Source organism: Nesoenas mayeri, assembly GCF_963082525.1.
Source record: "Nesoenas mayeri genome assembly, chromosome: 1".
NCBI lineage: Eukaryota > Metazoa > Chordata > Aves > Columbiformes > Columbidae > Nesoenas > Nesoenas mayeri.
Window position 1 is genome coordinate 145,506,689 of NC_137541.1, and position 17,579 is coordinate 145,524,267.

The following is a 17,579-nucleotide window of genomic DNA, read 5'->3' on the forward strand; positions in this document are numbered from 1 at the left end:
TGAGTGTCAGGAGGATGGAGCCATGCTCTTCTAGGTGACAACCAATAATAGGACAAGGGCAATGGTACAAACTGGAACATAGGAAGTTCCACTTAAATATGAGAAGAAATGTCTTCACAGTGAGGGTAACAGAACACTGGAACAGGCTGCCCAGGGAGGTTGTGGAGTCTCCTACTCTGGAGACATTCAAAACTTGCCCAGACACATTCCTGTGTAACCTCATCTAGGTGTTCCTGCTCCAGCAGGGGGTTTGGACTAGATGATCTTTGGACGTCCCTTCCAATCGGTAACACTCTGTGGTTCTGTGACATAAGGAGCAGAATTTCTGAGTCATCTCCAGTATGTATGGAGATACATAAAAATACACATCTTCATAGATGGATGTCAAAACACTGGTATCTGCTGGCATTACTATCTTACTTATCCAAATTAATAAGTCATTCAGGTTTGAAGGGAGTGAAAAAACCCCAAACTCTTCCTGTCTTGAGATGGCATAGCATTCTCTGAAGTATAATACTCACATAGTTCAGCAAAAATACATCGAAATCAGAACACCTGAATATATAGATACTTTTCCCCCTAATAAAGTTTCACATTTTTCTTTCCCTTTTTTCAGTTATATAAAAAAAACTTTAAATTATGCACACTTTTAAAATAAAAGCACACTGTCAGTAAAGTTGATGGAACTTGCATTTGGTTCTTTTGGGTTTTTTTCCTGTTTACTGAGATGAGCCATCTCACACAACAATACAAGAGCTAGGAGAGGGGTGAGACAGGAAGTGATCTAAACTGAATTCTTCCCACTGAACAACATTAAGAGTGAGGAAAAACCTGTGCAAGCATTTGTGAAATAGATTTAATGAAATTTAGCATTCAGCAGGGAAAAATGATAATTAAGTAAGCATTAAACTTTAACTCTCCAGATGTTGTGCTGAGTCTTCACAGCCCATTGTCCTTGAAATTCCTAGAAAGAAAAATAAATCTAATTGGTTTCATGTTCAGTGAATACAGAAGTACATTCTGATGTTTCCATGTGCAAGACTTTTAGGTTTTGATTCTGAAAGCACTTTGAGCAGGCTTCCTTAGTCTCTTCACCAGTCAATCTGTATCATTTGAAGGATTAGATTTTGTTGTTCGAAAGTGTTGTAATGCTCCTTGAAATGAAAAGCAAGCTTTGGACTCCTATCACTTAAGAAAATCAGACAGAAAAGGTCCTTCCCACTAAGTCTGCAAGACAAAGTACAAGGCATATGCTTTTCACTGAAACAAGGAGTCTGGTGCAATAAAGATGGAGAGAAAGATGGAAGAATAAGAAAAAGTTACTGTCCAATTTGCTTCTGATATCACTTTCTCAATAAAATAAGAAGGTGGCTGTCTGCCTCATCTCCCACCATCGTCTGTCAGCTAAAATAGCACCAAGACACTGGGGAGCAAGAAGGCTGTTCGTGGTGGTTCCAGCCCTGTTCTCTCATTAACGCTTCACATACTGCAGTCGGATATCAGCTGTGCCAGAAGCCTCTCTAACAATGAGTTGTTGCTTCTACAGTATATTTTTCAGTCCCTTGTAACCTGTCTGCAAGCAATTGAAAAATGAAATGTCACCTCCTGGAGGAGTATTTCTGCTGGTATTCTGCTTGAAATCCATCAGGAACATACAAGTAGACCATGTTTCGTCAGTTTCCCATATATATATATATTTAAAGTCTCAATTCTGTGATTCTGCTGATGATTACACTCAAATATGTGCATTAATATTCTTGCTTTTACTCTCAGGCCATATTTTACATTGTTTTTTCTTTTGTTCTGGTCTCAATGGATTTTTCTGAATCTTTCTAGAGTTAGCTAGTTGGGAAATGATTTAATCATTCATAAATATTTCAGACATTTTTACTATTCTGTCTTTTTCTTGATACAGACTCAGAGTTCTTGATATAAAATTTATCAAGAACTTTAGTATTCTCGACCTTGCAGCACTTACCCAGACATAGGTAAATCAAACACAAATCACACAAAGCAGACAGACCCAGATTCAGATCTCTGCTCTATCTCAGGAGAGCCTTATCAAACAGGCTACGGTGTTCAACACTCTATCACTAAACTATAAAACCTGATAAATTCTTTCCAGCTAAGCTTTTAAAACATAGCACAGACTGCCAAAGTTTCAGTTTTTATTGCACAGGCTTTTTAATGAAAACAATTCCAAATTGTGTAGTTTAAATAAGTCAGTAAGTCTGAAGCAACCCTAGTTCTTTACCACTTAGCCAAAAAAGTATAACAAAGAGCTGGATGAGGAAAAAAGTTAGGAATTATGTTAGTATCTTGAGCAGTCAAAACCAGAAAATAATTAAGCAGAAAAAAACCTGAGTTCATTTGCACACAAAAGCTACATTGATTTAATTGAGAAAGATTTAGTTTAAACCAGCTGATGATTTTAAGTGAAGTATTTATACCTGGCTCACACATTTCATTTTTAGTCCTTCCTTGAACTCATTGTTCCCTAGTAATGTGCAAAAGCAGATTATGCCACATAAGGCCAGTCAGGACAAAACAAAAACAAACAAAAAAAGGCAAACAAGAATAGAGTTGAATTCATAATCTAGTTTGTAGAAGATTAGTCTTGATTTGGTATTTAGTCAGATGTTTACTAATTAGAAAGGAATTCTATAGCCTCGAAAAGGGAGTAATACAACTAGAAAAAGCACCATGATCATTAGTATCAGTGCAGCGACTACATGGATTGATACCGCTTTTTATATGGTATCAAAAATAGAAGAACGTGTTATGGTAATTAAAAGTAAATTATACCATGCAAAATGATACAATGCTTATTTGAAAAAATGATAAGAGCTATGCTGTTCTCAGACTAAGGAGGAGTAGATGTGGTTCTGTGAGAAGAATTAAGATTCTCTGTAGTTGCTATCAAGGACAGGCAATAGCTACAAAATCAGTCTTGCACAGCTGTGTTTTCCTACTAAGGGTACCAGAACCAGCTCACTAACCCAAGGAAACTTGTCCGGTATTCTTGGGACCTGTGTATTTATAGGAGCCTTGGATAACAAAGATTAATCAACTGCCAAAGGTAATAATCTCAGTTAACGATGTATTAACATAACCATCTCAAAAGCAGAAATTATTTCCTGCAAGTCATGAATTAAAACTTTTCCTCCTCAACTGGCAATTTTTTTAAATGCAAGTTGCCATCAATCTACCAAAAAAATGTGGTGCAAAAGCATACCGCCATGAAACATGAACCTAATCTGATACCAAACTGACAGGGGAGCACCTGCATATTGTGGAGGCTCCATTTCACTGATGGTTAAAAGGAAAGCTGGGCTTGTCCCTCCTCAGGGTTACAAGTATTTGAAGACTTGTAGAATGCATTTGTATCTTGTAAAAAATGCACGTATAGAGAGGAAAAGCTATTCTGAAAACTACTAGAAGAAGAAAGGCTGAATAGTTAAGAGCTTTTATGTAGAAAAGAATATTTACATCTACACCTGCACAAAATGGTGGCAAGTCAGGTAGAGATTTTCTGTAGCATTATTTCTATTACTGTTTTAAGAATTTATGACTATAGCATCCTGGTGCAAGTAGTTGCTCTTAACCACATAGTTTTGCTGCAGCTCAATAAAAAAAAATAAAAGGAATATCATCGAAAGATTGTTGTCCTGAATCTTCTTGTAACTTTTCTTGGAGCAATGTAATTCCATAAAATTCAGTAAATATTTCAACAAGAAATATCAGAGTTCAGTATTTTTTTATTACCCCTCTTCAGTGTTTGGAACTTAAGTGTTGTTGAAGCACTTACCCGTCCTGGGACAAGTCCAGAGACCAATCAGGAGGTTGATAATGGGAATGGTCAGGTGATGATGTTCTTAATGTAGAGCCTAACTGATATGAGACTGCATGATTCTGGTGTCGAAGCTCCTGTATGGCACGTTCCCTAAAGAAACATTATTTTACAGTGAGACAAATAACTTTTCAAAAATCATCAACATTATCTCACAGTCATAACTTTTTTTCTATTTGAGATTGTCAGGTTTTAAATTTTATTTCACTTTAAAAGATGTGTTCATCATATGCTCTCTGAAAGAGATTTTTGACTCTCTCTGTATTACTCCCTTACTCAGGTTTAGTTCTACATATTCATTGTCTCTCTTTTCCCTACAAGACAGAAGCTAGTCATGGTTGCTGCTGGTTAAGCTCTAAAAATTATGAAAACTCCCGCAAGAGCCTAATTTTAAGGTTATTCATAAGTCTGCAACATAAGGACAGTCACTAAAATCAGCAATGATATTAACGTAAGAACAGTGTTGCTTGCGGTATTCTTGTGCTGCTAGAGTCTACCTAAAGTGCTCTAGAGCTGGTGGATATTCAAGAGATGCAGGACACCCCAGTAGGAAAGTTGTAAAAAAAATGGTAGTTTAGTCATTTTGACTGCAGGAGGTGGGGGCTGGATACCAGATCAATCTGTGACTCCTGCATCTGGGTGTACAGGGAGGAATACATGAGACTGGAGAATACACTGGAATATTTTGGAGGTACGTACTCATGTGGGATCCTGGTTTCAGGCTGCTAATCATTTACATAAGGAGAATCTAGTCTGGATTGGACTGGGAAACTACTAGGAAGAGTGGCTACAACAACCCTTGCGTTTCAGTGTAGAACCCCAGTAAAACCTGGACAATGGTTCTTTATAAATGAATGGGTATATTGGGAGGATAGCATTGACCCAGGCTGGAAGAAGGGACTCCATGTTGTCCAAAACCTTGCAAATAAAGGTATAACCAGGACTGCCTCTATGGTATTGAACTGAAACTGACTCCAGTGTGGCTTTGCCATTACCACAGACTTCCCTATGGAGCGGCCCCCTGGAGCAGACCACGCAAACTTGCAGGAGAGGGATCAGATCCAGCACCAGCTCATGGAGCTGAATCTACAGGCAAGAAAAGGGCTCACTCTAGCAGCAGGAGCCCTGTGAGACAGGAAGAGTCTTCCACCCAGCTACCAACATCTCACAGTCTTGTGCCTGGGGAGGCATCAGATGCTCTGTAAAGACTATGGAACCAGACTTGTCTACATTGACTGCCAGTCTTACTAGCATTATTGCTCTTAAGGGCTTTACTATGCACATGCTGGGAACAGACTTTTGAGCAGGGCCTGTTACAACAGGACGAGGGGTGATGGTTTTAAACTAAAGGAGGGGAGATTCAGGTCAGACATGAGGAATAAATTTTTTACAATGAGGGTGGTGAAACCCTGGCCCAGGTTGCCCAGAGAGGTGGGAGATGCCCCATCCCTGGAGACATTCCAGGCCAGGCTGGACGGGGCTCTGAGCAACCTGATCTGGTTGCAGATGTCCCTGATCATTGCAGGGGCTTGGACTAGATGACCTTTGAAGGTCCCTTCCAACCCAAACTACTCTGTGGTTCTATGATTCTATGCCACACTGGCTTTAATGGTCAACATGGTGCTGACAGTGGTGGGAAGTCAGAGCGCAGATGCTTGCAGCTCTCACAGGTAATATCCTGCTGTATAATACTGAGTTTGGGTACAAGTGTAGCAAAACTGTGACCAGCGCGGAAAAGCAACCATGGGCAAGTTTTTTATCTGGGAGGAAACTGGGGCAGGGAGAGGTACAAGGGCAGCAAAAAGGAGGGTCAAGAAACAAAAAGCAATAAAAAGATATGCAAGTCATGGGCTTGGGGTTGTCCAGGGGTATCTGACAGTTCCTGTGCTTGGTCACTGGAGCCACAATAGGGCAGTATATCAAACCTGTTGTTCCACAGGAGTCCAAACTGCTTTTGCAGTCAGAAGGATGGAAGCCATGGGGAGGTGCTTTTCCTGACTGGTAAAGAAAAACCCAGAGAGATGAATCAAGCCTCCTGGTATCATTGTGTTGGTGCTTATTCAAGGCCTGACAGTGTTAGCACTTCCACCGCCTAATTTCAGGCATTATTTCATTCTGCACCAAGGCAGTAAATCAATATGACTAGCTAAGTCAGTGTTACAAGGATATCATCTACGCACTTGTTTAAATCGACAACAACAAAAACTGGCCAGTATTGAGATCTGCTACTTCCATTATATACTATCTCGATACTGACTTTAATTATAGTATTTTTCTTCTCTGGCTGATTTTCTGGTTTTCACTTGCCAGCACCAGAAAAAAAGATTGGCTGTAAGAAGCCAACCTGGAGCTTGAATCCCTTTCCCTGCAAGGAAGACAGATGTCTGCTCTTGTAAAGCAGAAATTTCTGAGTAAAAACAGAAAAGTAAATTCTTGTAACCTTTGTTGGACATTGAAGGGACACCGTTTTGACTTTATTAAAAAGCCAAAAAAAAAAAAGAAAAAAGCTCTAGCCTTTCAGACAGCTAAATCTAATATCAGCCTCAGATTTTTATAAGAACATTTCAGTTTTTGCTATCTAATATTTCTGCATATTGTTTTTGCAACTGACTTACAGACTGCATGCTGCTTTCCAAAACAATTTAGATAATTACGTTTGTAATTCTCTTGAAGCAGAAGAGAAGTTCTCCTCAAGAATGAAAACTGGCAATCTTTGCCTCAGCATAGGCTCACTCTAATATTTGTTTTGCTAACCAACTGTAAACTAAGTGTTGATATTGTTGCAATTAAAAACAACCACATGAGTAACAAATTGTCCTTAACTAGGAGAAGAGATTAAGTAAGGAGGCTGATTCAACCTTCTGCCAATGAACACTTCAAGAACACTTGCAGTCCCTACCAGGGAGCACCCATAGACCATGAAATGGATGCATTCACACAGTGGGAGTAGAGAAACAACAGTCTAAAGAAGAGAGAGTTTCTTTAAAAATAAAGGTAATGCCATATTAGCACGCAGTCTGGCTTTTTCTATGCAGCCGAAGAAGTACAAATGATGCCACCTTTTAAATGAATTTGTGTACCTAACACAAAAGTTTAGCAGTTTTTGCCATGACTTAAGAGTAAAGGATAATCCAATTTGAAATTGTAACATACACTGAGACATTCAAGAAATCCATCTTTAAAAGACCTAACACCAGGTATAAAGATGCCCCCTCCAAAACCTAGGAGAGCACAGAGTATCAAAGTGATTTGCTACAATTAAACAAGACATCTGATTCTTAAACCTGTGCTATAGTTGCATCGCTCTGCTTCTTCTCGCCATCTCTTTTACATACCCAAAATAATGTCCAGCATAGTAATGTTTTATCCTTAGTACATCCACGAAATAGAGAAGTACCATTGTTTCACAGACAAGAAAACCATTCAAAACACTGAGACTACGTAAAGTAACTCAGGAAGCAGCCCAGAAGCGGCTCTCTGGTACTGTGGCCAAATCATATGAAACAGTTTGTACATATTGTTTAACTCTCTTCCCACATACACACACAAAAAATTACTTTGGCCACACTGCCATTTGGGAGCCATCCCTAGCACCTTCTGTGCCTCAAGCAGTACCTGAGAGAAGACAGGTTGGTATGGGCTAAAATAATTCCAGAGTGTGTACTGACAACTGTACAGACAAGTACACAGGTGTGTGCACCCCTCAAGTCAGTGCTCTGACCTGCTTTAGTTCACTAGTACTGGGGTAACCAAAAGGTGGCCTTTCATATCACAGGACTTAGCAGTCTATAGATCACTTGTCTAGCCAGCTAGTCACCTGGATTCTCACTATACATCAAAACAGGTATCCCTATAAATAAGCAAAGACGGACAAGCATCTTCAGGAAAGTGATCCATCTCATCCTAGAATAGGCAACTCCAGAGGGCAGTTTATCTCACTGTATTGTTCCATGTGGTATAAAGGGAATCTAGACAGCTAACTTAGCATGTGTAACAGCTACACAGACTGAATTCAGTGACATGAATAGTCCCTGAACACACAGGAGATGTAGAATGGCGCAAACCAAAACTTTGCTGTTTATCCTACTAATGAGTCGATGTCTTGGTACTATTTTGCATTCACACCAACTAGATGCAGGAAGCACAATACAAAAACGTACTTGCCTTTCAAAGCGCTCAGTCTCCAGCTGTCTTTTGGTGATAGCCAGTTCCGACTCTAGCTGAGCTGCTCTATTTCTGAGCTGAGTAAAATCTTGACTCTGCACAGCACTGTAAAGTCCATACACTTTAATTAGATAATTAAGGAAGTGGAGCATCTCCTTTATGAGGAAAGGCTGATGCAGCTGGGTCTCTTTAGCTTGGAGAAGAGGAGACTGAGGGGTGATCTCATTAATGTTTATAAAATGTTCATATATAAAGGGTGAGTGTCACTAGGATGGAGCCAGGCTCTTCTCAGTGACAACCAATGATAGGACAAAGGGTAATGGGTTCAAACTGGAACACAAAAGGTTCCACTTAAATTTGAGAAGAAACTTCTTCTCAGTGAGGGTAACAGAACACTGGAACAGGCTGCCCAGGGAGGTTTTGGAATCTCCTACTCTGGAGACATTCAAAACCCGCCTGGACGCCTTCCTGTGTAACCTCATCCAGGTGTTCCTGCTCTGGCAGGGGGATTGGACTAGATGATCTTTGGACGTCCCTTCCAATCCCTAACATGCTGTGATTCTGTGAGACAGAAACTATAATCCTCTGAGTATGTTACAAAATACAATTATCCAAAATTAAAAGGGCAGCTATACCATGCAATTGAGATTAAGAACATTTTTTTTTGAGTAAAATATAACACTACACAGAAAAGTCTATTAGGGTATAGCTGAGGAATCAGAAGCAAGTTTTAGTATCTTCTGCTGTTAAAGCAACCAAGGTACTTCAGCCATTTGAAAATGCAGCTAGATATAAAACCATCTGTATGTATATACACTTGGGAAGAATGAAAAAAACCTATAATATTTTCCTGGCCATTTACTCACAGTTTATGTTCTGCTAAAGAAAGCTGTTCCTTGAGAAGCTGAATTTCAGTGTCTTTTTCTTGCTTTGCTCTTTGTGCCTGAAATTCTTTATCATGACTGGACACAAGCAAAGATTCCAGATGTTTCAAAGTTGCTCTTTCATTTCCCAGTTGTTTTCTCAGCAGCTCTGTTTCACAATGGGATGACACACACTTGCTCTGCAGCTAAAAAAAAAGATTTTAAAGTTTTATCTATCTATTATGGCAACCTCTTTTTTAAAAAAGAGTCTGGGATTAATGACCAAAATTCTCTCTCACTCTAAAATGGATGATTAGTGTTATATTTGCCCTAAGTCAAAATCTTGTGTCAGATTTATAAATTTACCCAATGTATATATCAGCATATAAATGTACTTGATAAAAACAACAAAATTCTTTTAAATACACGGATCAATGGATACAGACTGTAGACAGAATCATTAAAGGAGGGAAGGTCTACATTTTGTTGAGGCAAGAAACTACTGATTAATCATTTACATGCAGGAAATGACACCTGGTATAACAAACCAATATCTGCACCTCCAGCAGTGTGAGATTACACTTACTTTACTTAAAGGAGCACACAATCTTCCTGTGCTGTTTTGCCACTGTTAAGTTCTCCCCCACTTTCTGAACAGCAGCAGCCCAGTTCCTTTTGAGTATGTAACATGCACAGGTAGCCCTCAGTAGCCTATGTGATATTTGGGAAGCAGAGATGATCTACAACAAATATAATAACAACCCCAAACCAGAAGATAATTTATATGTTCACAACATATTTCCAAAGCCATGCTGTGCATTTCACTTCAAGTTCCTCAGATTTTGAAGTGGGAAGATCTTTGGGACACCTAAAGCAGTGGAAAAAAGGTTGTAAAGCTGGAAGCAAGAAAAGCAGAGACAGGAATATAACAGGTGGCAAAGCTCTAGGTATGTTTCAGGTATGCTGTAGAGTTGCACGTGACATTATGACTTCAGTCATTCCAAACGTAAGAGCATTTTGTAACTTTTTTTCCTTGAAATATGCTATTTTAAAATATTTTTTTCCAAGTGTGACCAATGGAATTCTAGTAATGTTATTAAATAAACTCAAACTCCATACCGTTCATTGTAGCAAATACCTCTAAAATATCAGAAGTGGCATTAAGCATAATTTTAATCAGCTACAGGCTTGGTTTCTTCTCCCAAGTAGCAAGTGATAAGACAAGAGGAAATGGCCTCAAGTTGCACCAGGGGAGGCTTAGATTGGATATTAGGAAAAAATTATTCACAGAAAGGGTTGTCAGGCATTGGAACAGGCTGCCCAGGGAAGTGGTGGAGTCACCATCACTGAAGGTGTTTAAAAGGCGTTTATATGAGGTTTTTAGGGACATGGTTTAGTGCTAGAGTTAGGTTATGCCTGGACTCGATGATCCTGAGGGTGTCTTGATTCTATGATTCTATGATAATACTACCAGACTATTTCAAGGGTGAACTATGGAAAGAACGATTTCAACTTACTTGCTCCATCTCGGTTTCAAGAGTCTCTATTTTCTCTTTCAACCATTGCTTCTCAGACTCCGCACTGATCAGTGCCATTCTAACAGAGCTACAATCTGCTTCTGCTTGATGCCATTTTTCTTCCCAACTTTCTCCTTGTTTACAGGCTTTATGATAGTTCTCCAAAAGCTCGCAATTCTCTCTCTCCTAAGACATAAAGCTTGTTTGTTTAATAACTTACAGTAAGCTTCACAAAATAGGGGTATCTATACATCTACATGTATGACATGGCAGTGGATGTTCTCTTTCCATTGAAAACTGCCATTTAGCCAAACTATTGAGAGACTTCTCAGGAACCAGTGTTTTCTTCAAGGTGGGCACATTTTAATGCTCATGAGACATCTGTTAAAAATGGCTAAATTAACATTTCAAATATTAGGTATAGCAATATATCGCAGAAATATTATTTTTACTATTAATCCTGTATGGTAATAAAGTCAAAAGAGTCCCAAGTCTCTGTACTATTCACTGTCTGAATTCTTAAGTTTAATAATCACACAGTGTAATATACTTCCTTACCTGTGTACTGCAAAAACAGTTAAGAAAATGTGTTCAAACTATTAAAAACATGTTAGTAGAATACAACTAAGTTTTAGCCAGAAGGCAAATTCTTCCATGGAAATGCAGTTGAAATTTCATTTTTTATTAAAACAACAGCTTTTTTTAAAACACGTTTAATCCATATACTCACTTTAGACTTCAGTATACCCTTCAGCCTGACAATATCTGTGTTTGAATCCTGGGCTTTCAACTTCACATCATCAAGCTCATTCTGGTACTTTGCTAGTTTTTTATATAGTACCTATGAAGAAATATTTGTTCCATAAGGTTAAAGTATACTGTTTGTACCTTTACCAAAAAAATAGAATTAGTGTGTATCTAGCATCTATGGCTCTAGTAAGTAATTATTTAAATCTAAGCCATACATATTTCTATAAATGAAATTTTGCATATGTCAAAAATATTTACATTCTTTGATTTACAAATAATGCTAAATTTTCTAAAAACTAAGAAAAGCGTTAATAAAAGAACAGAGCAGTTAAGAAGAAAAAGACTTTTAGCAGACTTTATATAGCAGTTAGGTGGCCATAACAAAATAGCCTGCCCCATTTAAGAAGCAGGGCTGAGAGTCAGTTCCCTCTTTTTGGCATGTCACAGTCTCTTAAAAGCTCACATTTGAAAAAGAAGACAGATAAAAATAGAATTAACTAATTAAGTGGTTATCTCATAGTGAGAAAAAATAAAGCCACAAGTATTAGGAGAATGCACACAGTTCTGACAAGTATTGCTTGAGAAACAGAACAGAGTGAAGAAAAAACCCTGCAGAATGGCTGTCTTGAACTGCCCTCTTCAGAAACTCTTCCTTTCTTACAAAATTACTGTGAGAACACTCAGCTGCAAGAACCAGTACAGGGGGGGTGGGGGGGAAGAAACAGGGTGGTGAGTGGGGAGTGGGAGGGAAGTAGGCTATGGAGAAACTCATATTGGGAAAAGGCTGTGAAGTGCTGAGAAAGGTTCAATCATAGAATTACAGAAAGTCAGGTTAGAAGGGACCACTCGGATCATGTGGTCCAACCTTTCTTGGCAAAAGCAGAGTCTGAACTTTTTCAACAGGCTGAACCAAAGAAAAAGCAATGCTACTTTAAATACTTTGGATACCACCTAAACTAATGGAAGAAGCAATGCTACTTTAAATACTTTGGATACCACCTAAACTAATGGAAGAAGCTAGAGGAAACATTATGTATTACAGAGGCAAGCCCATTAAAAAGTAGTTGATCCTGTGAGGCTTTTGTTTCTAACTGGTTCTACAAGTATCCAGGCATTGCAAAGGAAACCATGAAGCTTTCCAAGGTAGCCAGAAGCAACAGGAGGCTGCCTTGCCCCAGCTGACCACATCTGTATCAACTGTGATTCTGAGAGAAGATAAAGAACAGGGATTACCTGGAATAATCTCTTTGAGCAATCCATGTTTCTAGTGACACTCACTGCCTACCTTTGGTAGTTAAAGCTACAAAGACCTCGACTTTTCTAGCATGCTCAAGGAAGGTGCTAAAGAGAAAGATTAATGTGCTTCAGAGAAGAGTTATTTAGCATGGGAGTTGTCTCACCTAATTTTTGCAGCACAGAATTAGGCATCTGATCTGAACTAGTTAGCTATACTTTATAATGAAGAGAGAGACATGTAAAATGAATCACTTTAAAAACTGAGATGGGATGAATCTCCTTCTGAAGGGCTTTTCTTCACTTAAAAATGAGCTTTACTAACTTAAAACTTTTATATACCTAAAATCAGGTGAAGTTAATCTCCTTCAAAACTGGGTAGCACTTTCAGAGAAAAAGAAAGTGAGGCGAGCAGCAAGTATTTTCAAAGACAAAGATATCCTAAGCAGTAGAATAAGTGCAGAGAAGAAAGAGCAAGTACCAGAATTCTAAATTGTGGCAAGAAGTTGAACAAAACAAAGGAAAATCAGAACATTACATAGTGGTGAACTACTACAGATATTAAGCTTAATTTCTAACTGCTTAGAAAATACTTTGATGCATGAACATCATGTATGCATAAGACAAGACTTAAGTTTTAAGTATTTAACTACTTTCATTAGTAACTGCACACAGAAATAACACAGTAGATTATGTAATCCTGTATTATAACCAAATATTGCCAGCATTTTTATCCAAAAGCCACTTTAAAGGAATGTAAATACATACGATACTATTAATAAAGTTTTGAACCTTATTAAAATGTGTACTGTGTTAAATTATTAGCAAGTCAAATTCATAAGCTTCTAAGTGCTCTGGGCCAGTCACAGCACAATGTAAGAAATACTCACTGCCTCCTTTATAGCACTTTTCCATATAAGCAATACTTATAACTGCTACAGTGTTTTTACATGAATATCAGAAAAAAAGAGAAAACATTAATTAGCTCTTCTTCAAGATAAACACGCAAAGCATTACATATGAATAGCTGGTCCTTTTTATAAATGCGAGCCCAGCAATAAGGAAGAAATCAGAGTTTGAAAAATGAGCTTAAAAACTAGTTTGCAGATTTACTTCAGATGAGGACCAAGCAATTCTACGCACTACTTGAAAAATACACAATTTTCCTTTTTATTCAAAGGTTCTCTGTACAAATATACCTGATTTTCTTGCTTAATATTACAAAGATGCTCTTGTAACCTGTCATTCTCCTGAGCTAATGATTCTCTGTTCTTGTTAGTCTGTGCAAGTTCTTTGTTGGTTTCTTGTAGCTGTTGATGCAAACTGGTGATATCTTTCTCACAGATACAGAGTGCTTCAGCAGATTTTCTACGCAGCAAACAATAAATACTTCAGGTATGAAAATACCGCTCAACCTAAGACAAATTATAGCTTTTCTAGTGGTTAAGTTTGCAAGTCATGAAACAAATCTGTAATATTTCAATATTTAATAGAGGTTTTTAAAAAATTATACAGTAGCATATCCTATGATTAAATTTTTGAGTTAATGTTATAAATTAATCAAAACTGAATAATAATCTTAACATCTTATCCTTACTTTGTAGACTGCTCCAACTCAGTAATCAGAATCTTCAAATCTGAAATTATTTTCTCCTTGAAAAAAAAATAGAAAATTAAAAGAAACTTCTCACCATTCCTCAGTACAAATGGAAAAAAAATCTTTTTATTCAGCTAGCTGGTTAATTTAACTATTTAATGAAAAATGGATTGTGATTTTCCAAGTTTCATCATGTACTGTTCAAAGCTGAAAATTCTGATAATCTAATTTGGCAAATAAAGGAACAAATATTGATATCTTCTGCAGAATATAATAGCTTTAATTAACCTTTGTAATCCTTTGTGGTTCTAAAGGTAGCATTTGGCTCACATTCCCAAAACTAAACGATGTTTTCTATCTATTAGAGAAGTTATCACAGCTTTTCTACAATGAATGAAGTACCAGAGCCTAGTAGTTTGTAATTGATAAAACAAGAATTCCATCACTACAATTCAAAAAGAAGGTAGTGCAAAGTATATTACTTCACTCCCTTGTCTTTGGATCCAGATATTAAATGAAGAAAAGATAGGCTAAGGAAATGTGTTCCACTGGAGACTCTAAACTGGATACCATTTTACAGTTTACAGTTTTTAAAATGCAAAGTCAGTGCTTATGGCAAGATGATTATAGCCAGTCCTGCAACATCTTTTCTTTAAGATTTTGTTAAAATGAGTTCAACTTCTTGGGATAGCAATCACAACGTTTAAAAAGTACCTTCTTCGGTTTATCCTAAATCAATATCCAGATGACTTAAGCTGAAGTGGAAAACAATGGTTCAGAACTAAGAACTAAGCAGCTTCATTATATAGTTTGAAATCATACTGTGCAATAAACTGATAACATTTTCATAAGTAAACTAGTACCTTACGGTGAAAAGAATATATTTCAGATGCTTCTTCCATGACAACAACGGCAATATTTTTGGCACCCTGCATGTCTAACATCAGGGAAGAATTTAGGAAAATTTTACTATAAACAAAATATTTTATTGGCTAATTTACTTTTGTCTGCATCAATAAAGTACTTTAAGTCTCCTCTCTTGATAAGTATAAACCATGCAAAACATCAAACATGAGATGCTCAACACTGTTCAAACCTGCTGCTGTTGAAGTCAACATGACTTTTATTGTTGCCTTGAAACTGAAGCAGAACTAGGTCAGCACTGAGCACTGTTGCAGATACCATTTAAGATAAATGTAATGACCCAAGAGATCCTTTCCCTGTTTATCTTTTGTGACTATTTACATGTTAAAACATACTTTAATTGCCAGGCTTTCCTCAAAAGTAGCAATCTTCTCTCTTCCTTCTTCCACACAGTCTTGCAAAGTTGCCTTCTCTTTATCAAGTTGTGCAATTGTTTCTTTCAAAGCACAGATCTCCTCTTTTTGTAGAAGACTTTGTCTTGAAAAGTTATCTGGACACAAGCAGAAAGGACTCATTTTTATTAATTCAACCTATCTGAAATAAAAAATATTTTGATACACCTCTAAAGCATAAAAGAACATGACAAAAGCTTCCCTTCAAGACAACACTGAAGCATGTTTCAAGACATATAAGTAATACAACTAATACTTATAGAACTGCATTCTTCCTTAGATTGAGGTATTAAGTTACTTGGCTCAAACCAAATCTATCTTTAAACAGCATATATTTAGATCATTAAAAAATAACTTTCTCAGGTATTACAACAATAAAGGCTTAAACAGAAGTGCAATGCACAGAAGTAATATGTAGACTACAGTGGGTAATGACTGATGAAATAAAAGATGGATATCCTGGTATTAGCCAGTTTTTATGAAATCCTTTTAAAATCTATTTAAATGAACTTTATGCAAAAGTAAGACTAATGCATTTATAAAATTCAGCACCACTTAAAATTACGAAGGTAATAATGAAAAAAACAAATCTGCTCACTACAAAATGAAATTCTAAAAGATGTCTCTCCCTATCTTCATTTAGCTAGCAAAGTGCTATATACTTACATTTACCTTTAAATGGTCAGAGAATTAATCCTTTTATGATCTGCCTGCATTGTATTCAGAGAGGAGAAACACAGAAACCCTTGTTACAGTGAACCTTAGATCTCATAAAAACCATGCAGGCTGCAAATTACTCCTTAAATATCAGTGTAATTGGGATAATTTAATGATACTTATTAACCACTTCCAGGAGATAAAACATCCAAAGTAAAATGGTCTGCAGCTCAGTCTTTCAGGGACATCATAGCATATATTCACATTCTTTTTTTTTCCACAGAACTTCTCTCTATTTCAAAACGCAAGATGAAAGGCGCTTAAATTTCCACTCCATATTTTTGTATGCATGGTTCTGGAACCTGCTAAGGCAGTGTTCAAACCTGGCTCTAAAGAAAACTCTGATGGAGCAACTAATCCTCTAAACCATTGCCAGGCACATTAAAGACAGGAAAGTAATCAGTAGCAGTCAGCATGGCTTTACCCAGGGGAAGTCATGCTTGACCAATGTGACAAACTTCTATGATGAAATGAGTGGCCTGGCAGATGAGGGAAGAGCAGTGGATGTTGTCTATCTTGAGTTCAATAAGGCCTTTGACACTCCCATAAGATACTCAGAGATGAACTGTTGACATAAGGGCTGGATGAGCAGCGAGATGGATTGAAAACTGGCTGACCAGCCAGGCTCAGAGAGTGGTGATCAGTGGAACAAAGTCTAGGTGGAGGGTGGTAACTAGTGATGTGCCCCAGGGGTTAATACGAAGTCCAGTTCTGGTTTATGGCTTCATTGATGATCTGGATGATGGGGCAGACTGTACCGCCATGAATTTTCCTGATAATGCAAATCTGGGAAGAGTAGCTGATACACCAGAGGGCTGTGCTGCCATCCAGAGGGACCTTGACAGGCTGGAGAAAGGGGCAGACTGGAACCTCACAAAGTTCAACAAAGGGAAGCGCAAAGTCCTGCACCCGGGGACAAACAATTCCAGGCACCATTACACAAGTTGGAAAGCAGCTTCACAGGAAAGCTGAGATTCTGGTGGACATCACATTGAACATGAGCCACTAATGTGCCCTTGCTGTGTAGAACACTGGGCTGCACTAAGGAAAGTATTAACAGCTGGTCAAGGGAGGTGATCCTTCCCTTGTACTGAGCTCTGGTGAGACACACCTGGAGTGCTGGGCCCAGTTCTGGGCTCCTCAGTACAAGAGACACTGACATACTGGAGACAGTCCAGCAAAGGTCCATGAAGATGACTGAGGGACTGGAGCACCTCTCCTATCAGGAAAAGATGAGCGCTGGGATTGTTCAGCTGTGAGAAGGCTCAGAGGGGTTCGTAATTGTATATAAATACCTGAAGGGAGAGTGCAAAAAGCACGGAGCCAGGCTCATTTCAGTAGTACCCAGTGACAGGACCAGAGACAATGGGCACAAACTAAAGCACAGAAGGTTTCCTTGAAGTTTAGGAAGCACTTTTTTTTTTACTGTGAGGGTGACCCAACACTGGCACAGGTTGCCCAGGGAGGTTGTGGAGTCTCCTTCGTTGGAGATATTCAAAAGCCATCTAGACACTGTCACAGGCAACCGGCTACGGGTGGCACTGCTTCAGAAGGGAGGTTGGACAAGATGGC

The 17,579-nt window shown here is 38.1% G+C and overlaps 1 protein-coding gene across 1 annotated transcript in view; it reads right to left on the reverse strand.

Moving 5' to 3' along the window:
- Positions 1 to 845: 845 nt before the first annotated feature.
- The window catches only part of TSGA10 (testis specific 10), a gene marked incomplete at its 5' end in the record, with an annotated part of 31,428 nt that continues 14,694 nt past the window's right edge, over positions 846 to 17,579 (reverse strand). The window contains 9 exons of the mRNA XM_080363223.1: positions 846 to 964; positions 3,809 to 3,943; positions 8,015 to 8,119; positions 8,881 to 9,083; positions 10,395 to 10,580; positions 11,125 to 11,235; positions 13,577 to 13,745; positions 13,975 to 14,030; positions 15,234 to 15,388. Coding sequence (XP_080219349.1) covers positions 940 to 964; positions 3,809 to 3,943; positions 8,015 to 8,119; positions 8,881 to 9,083; positions 10,395 to 10,580; positions 11,125 to 11,235; positions 13,577 to 13,745; positions 13,975 to 14,030; positions 15,234 to 15,388 — 1,145 coding nt within the window. The 3' untranslated portion in view covers positions 846 to 939. The remainder of the gene's footprint in view (positions 965 to 3,808; positions 3,944 to 8,014; positions 8,120 to 8,880; positions 9,084 to 10,394; positions 10,581 to 11,124; positions 11,236 to 13,576; positions 13,746 to 13,974; positions 14,031 to 15,233; positions 15,389 to 17,579) is intronic.